Below are 5,750 nucleotides of genomic sequence, written 5' to 3' on the forward strand. Positions count from 1 at the left end.
ATATATATATATATATATATATATATATATATATATATATATATATATATATATATATATATATATATATATATATAAAGAGATAAAGAGACGAGAAAAAGAAAATGAAATCAAATAGGAACCAACCTGTTGTCGTACATTAGATGTGTCAGCGATGAAGGATACATGAAGCCGAATAAATCACTCCCGATCTAAAAATTTTAGAGTTGTGTAGAGCTAATGCTAGAAAACGTCAACGACAACTTCATATGGAAGGTTAAAATACACAGCTTGAATAAAATTCCAGACAAAAAAAACGTACTTGGGCAAAGCCAAAGAGAACAGCGATCAGTGCGAATATAATAAAGGGGAGCAAAAATGAGCGGCGTTCTGTCCGAATTCCATGAACCAATAAAAGAACGAGAAGGAGCTGTAAAGTGACCGCAAACAGAAGCGAAGCTGAAATGCAAATTAATCTGAAGAAAAGTGGGGCCAATCAGCGTATCTACCTAGTGAAACTACCAACACTACAGCTATATTGAACAAATCTCGTAAAAGTTAATGCTGATGCATGATCCTTTTTTAATGAACACATCTGGACATAATGAATGCATGGAGATATTCAACATTCAGTTACGGAGATCAAAAGTAAAAGCAATCCTGGATAAAAGTGTAAATCAAAGGAAAATTCTGTGCACAATTCTTAAAATAATAATGGTTAAGTTGAAAAAGGTGCTTACAAATATATCGTTCACCCAACTGATTGATCCAATGATCTGGCGTTAGTCGTCCGTTAATGGCCTACATAAAAAAAAATGATGCTTTACGAATATAAATGTATGCTATTTATTTGTAATATATCTTATATTAACTTTCAAGAATTTCCAAATTGAAGTCCCTTTGAGTGTTTCAATACTAATCTTAAACCACTAAGTCATTTTACGATTATTTTTCAGTGATTATTTGGTCATCGGTGAAAGTTTCGATATTTATTTATATAAATTGAACTTCTTTTATGCGGAATGCAACAACCTGTACATAATAAAAAGTGAAGAAAAGCGCAAAGACGAATGTGATCAGCATCTGGGCATAGGCAATGAAAAGCGATGCTCGAACAACATGGAATGTACGACAGCAGCATTTATATTTATCGGCATCTGCATTCCAGAAATCATCCAGGTTAACGTCACCCATCCGTCGATCATCACCACGCGCACTTGTTCGAGTCAATTTCGTCATCTCGTAACTGAAAGAAATGAAACGTACGATATGAAATGTCGCCCAAAAGCGCATAATGAAGCATTCTCAGCGCTTGGCTTGTATAAACTACTGCAAAGTTGGCTTGAATGGAAAAGTTGATGGAAAGCAAGAAGCATTCTCAAGACTTAACATAGTATATTACAACCTAATATCGATCAAAATCATCAGACCAAACGGGACAAATGAAATACACCCACGACTACTCTTCAGAAGGCGATTTTGTAACCGAACGTATCTTCCTATCAACTCTCCATATACAATAAAACAAGCATTATGACGAGTAACTTGGCGGTAATTCAATAGAAAAGCATCCAATACTTAAGAGAGTGATCATAAAGGACGCAATTTTCTGCAGAATAATGTCGTGGGAAGAAAGAGTACTTTGTTATACGACGGCATAAAACTGGTAGATAGTAAGGAGGATCTAAATTCAAAAACGAGACTTTGTCTTGAACTGGACAACAGCACTTTCGGAGAACAGACCAAAACATTTCCATTTTCAGCTCCTAAACATGCATAGATGGAATCAGGGTAAGTGAACAAAAGTTATTAAAAACCAAGCAAATATGATAAGATATTGTTTCCTCCACTTCATGAACGAAATTCTTTTCAGCTCCCTTCCAAAGCAGTAGTGCCCACCTGAAAGGAAACTAATAAGCTTTATTTTGATGGTCAGTTGGTCAGTTTTCGATGCAAATCAATTGTAACCATGACAGCAATCGCATCAGTGTTTATATATCGGAAGTAAACTGTGTGAAACAAGCAGGAAAATGTTTGATGGGTAGAACACTAAGCAACCACGTACAGGTATAAATATTGATATTAATGGTGAAGCAGAGTTTAATACTGCAATGTAGTAGTACAGATAAAAACCGGAAAATGAAGCAAAGAAGTTAGAGGGGAGAGGACGACTAAAGAATCCTGTATTCAAGAGAATTGTAGGGATAAGACATGAACAAACAGACATATCCACAAACGGTGATCACCTTTAGGGAAAAATGAATTTAAAAGCATTTGAGGGAATAACAATTGCGAAGGTAACCATTGAACCATTATTGTTCATGTGAAATGAACGCTTCACTTGTAGTAGTAGTAGTAGTAGCAATATGAATTTGCTTAAATTTAAGAGTAAAGAATAATTAATACACTATAAATTACAGCTTAATCCCAGAAAAATTTCAGTCCTTTGCTTATGTTGCATTTCCTTGCCAACCAAAATCTATGTTCACATGATATAAACTTAAATCTCTCATCCATCAGACTTTCACTACTCTTCATTTTCCAAACAAACTTTGCCACATATCTCTGTTCTCCTGTTAAAGACAAATGAGTTAGAAGTACAACCCAAACAAATAGAACATAAAAACAATCTGGAGGACTTGCTCAGAAAAACGGCATTGTCGCCGTATTATAAATAAACCTGACAGTATTCTGGAATAAACATATACACATAGTATGGATAGGTAATACAGCAATGAATCATTTTGCTATCAAAGATATACAATTACACACACAGACTCATATACTTAAAACGTGATCCATCGCTGTCATCGCTGTAGACAATGTTAAAATCAACCGTGATATGGGTCAAGTAAGGATGAACGAGGAACAGATCACTCCTAACAAGAATTTTCTGTTTCCAACTCCAGAGCTCTTAATTAAGCGCGATGAAGTGGAGTAAGTGGAATATGATAAACAATCATCTTGAAAATTTCTATCGCACCTTAGCAACTACTCAATGTGATTGTCTCCTGAGATCGGTCAGTTCTGGTCATGTGACCTAACTGTAGTTTCTAACGATAAGCAATTTGTCCATTCAACCTGAGTCAGAGAACTGCAGTAAACGACTATCGTCGCCGTTAGGTTTTCGCGAACGAAGATATGTGAAAGGCTATACCCTTGCTTGTTGCAGACGTGTCATGGCTAAAAATGCCAATGCAAGACAGACAAGTCTCATTGCAAAAGGCGCAGCGAAAAGTCTTCTTATTGACGAGGCATGGTTTTTTCTGCGTTGTCTTTTGTCCTCCAGGTTGATTCTGGTGTACTCTCAAAGATAACGCAGCATTATGGATAACGTGACCGCTGTCTCCCGATTCGAGGCCAGAGTGAACCATTGATGGCAGTTTACATAGCCAAGGCTGAGGTGTTGTTTCAGGACGTCCTCGTATCTCCTCTTTGGGATTCTTTTGCGGAAGCCGATGGCTTCTTCACCATAGAGTACGATTTTAGGAGAACAGTAATCCTCCATCCTGAAGATGTACCCAGCCCAGCGTAATTGTGTTCTTAGTGATTCGGCTAGATAGTGACGGTAAATGACCTATGATTCAGATCCATACAAAGTACACATTACAGTGAATTTCTGTACTTCTCTTCTGGTGTTTATTACACCAGACTTTTCATGGAGTTTTCCGAAAGCTCTGTGTACCGTTGCTAATCTGTTGTCGATCTTGACATTCGAGAAAATGATGCTGCCCCAGATGGTTGAACTGCTGAATTGACTTATACTCAGGTTTGTATATGGTGATATGAGGATAAAAGGGGCTTTCCCATGGTGCGGACTGGTAGAGAACTTTTATCTTCTTCAAGCTGGCTTCTAGTCAAAAAAGCTCTGCAGCCTCTGCAGGCAAGATTTTAAGCGCTGCAAAGTTGTTTTTCTGCAAGCAACGAAGACGGCATCGTCGACAAAAAGTAGCTCTTGGACGTAGTAATTTAAGGTTTTGGTGTAAACTGCATTGATTCTCATGTGATAACGTCATCATTACCAGGAAAATGAGAGGACAACCTAACCGTTCCATGTTCTGCCGGGCTCTCTTCTCACAGTGTCAGAAGTTTTGGTGAGGTCCACAAAGATTATGTAGTGTCCTTTGTTTTGTTCCTGCATTTCTCTTGCAGTTGTCGAACAAATACCATGTTTGGGGTATTCCTATTGGCTCTGAAGCTACATTGATTTTTATATAGTTCTGAGACAGCGGGTACTAATAATCTGTTCAGAAGTATTCTTGCAAGGATGTAACGAACAGTATAGAGCAAACTAGTTCCTTAGTTATTTAACAGTCTGACTTTTCTCCGTTCTTCTTGTACAGGTGATAATGACTGCATCACGGATATCCGGTGGTAGTTCGCCTTTTTCCTAACATCGGACAACGAGCTCCTGAAACTTAGCATGGAGTGTTTGACCTCCACTTCCAGACCTCAGATGGGGTACCATCGACTCCAGCTGCCTTGCCTATTTTTACTTGCCGTATGGCAATGAGCGTCTCTGCCATAGTGAAGACTACATCCAATTCCTTTTTAACCGGTTGTTGCGTAATGTGCTGAATTGCAGAGTTGGCACTGAAAAGATTTTGAAAAAATTCAGGCCACTGATTCAGGATGGACGTTTTGTCAGTTAGAAACGTTTGGCCATCTGCTCTGAGTTGGAAATTTTGAGCGTGGTGTGTGGGTCTGTACACAGCTTTCGCATCCTCATAGAATTCTCTGTGGTCACCCGAATCTGCGCGCAGTTGAATCCTTTTTGTTTGGTTGACCCATCACTTGTTCTGAATGTCTCGAAGTTTCTGTTGGACTTTATTGCATGCATGGCGAAAGACTGCTTTACTTACGTGGCAAGATGGCAAGAGCAAAGACAACAAATTAACCAATCACCAAAAAGTAAAAACAATAAAAAGAAAACTAACAAAAAACATGAATAAAATTTACTAGAAAGCCGAACATAATCAAAAACAGAAACTCTTACAAGAAACAAACACATCATCCGCTAACAACAGCAAAAAGTCAAGACACATCAAAAAAATAAAAAAAAAACAACTAAAAACAGACTAAAAGAATCATAACAAAAACGAGGTGCAAAATATTTCTTACTATAACAACTATTAGTAAACAATAATCCACACAAACAACAACAGGAAAAAAAATTATAACTGCACTAAAATAGGAGCACAAATATCTAAAAAAGAATAACCACGATAATCCTATTGGCCAAAATTAACAAAAATTTAAATAACCTGTCCGTATAAACAACTGAGCGAGGTGTATTTGCTGAGCAGATTCTTTTTTTGTCAACAATTTTTGGATCTCTTGATTGTTTTCACCAAACTAACCTATTTCTCTTGAAGAACCTCAAGGATGACTGCAGGATGCCGTTTTTAATGTGATACCAAAGCGCTTCAGGAGCTGGAATTGTGAAATAGTCTTCAACTTTAGCTTGAAGGTTTGCCTGGAAGTTGTGTTTCATTACAGTTATTTGAAGATTGTTGACTTCGAGTCCCCTCAATTTCATCTCTCTCAGGTTTGGGTTTAAAGCGGAGGTTAAGTTTGCATCGCACAAGGCGTGGTCTGTTTGACAATCTGCACTATGCATCACATGAATGTGACGAACATCGTGAACGCCTGTTCGGAACACTAAAACATAGTCGATGAAATGCCAGTGCTTGGATCGAGAATGCATCCACGCTATCTTCAAGCTGTCTTTCTACTGAAAGATAATGTTTATAATAGTGATTTGCTGCTCT

The 5,750-nt window shown here is 37.7% G+C and overlaps 2 protein-coding genes across 2 annotated transcripts in view; both read right to left on the bottom strand.

Annotated features, from left to right (window-relative positions):
- The window catches only part of LOAG_12056 (hypothetical protein), a 3,047-nt gene extending 1,816 nt beyond the window's left edge, over positions 1–1,231 (bottom strand). Inside the window, exons 1-4 of the mRNA XM_020448471.1 lie at positions 1,012–1,231; positions 720–780; positions 302–438; positions 127–191 (exon numbers count right to left, since the gene is read on the bottom strand). Coding sequence (XP_020301388.1) covers positions 127–191; positions 302–438; positions 720–780; positions 1,012–1,218 — 470 coding nt within the window. The 5' untranslated portion in view covers positions 1,219–1,231. The remainder of the gene's footprint in view (positions 1–126; positions 192–301; positions 439–719; positions 781–1,011) is intronic.
- Positions 1,232–3,098: 1,867 nt separating this feature from the next.
- LOAG_12057 (hypothetical protein) lies at positions 3,099–3,487 on the bottom strand (the record flags this gene model as incomplete). Its single annotated transcript, XM_003147571.1, has 2 exons — positions 3,099–3,285; positions 3,315–3,487. The coding sequence occupies 2 exons, from the start codon at positions 3,485–3,487 to the stop codon at positions 3,099–3,101; spliced, it is 360 nt and encodes a 119-aa protein (XP_003147619.1).
- Between the last annotated feature and the right edge of the window lie 2,263 nt (positions 3,488–5,750).

Source organism: Loa loa (genome assembly GCF_000183805.2).
Source record: "Loa loa unplaced genomic scaffold supercont3.12, whole genome shotgun sequence".
Lineage (NCBI taxonomy): Eukaryota > Metazoa > Nematoda > Chromadorea > Rhabditida > Onchocercidae > Loa > Loa loa.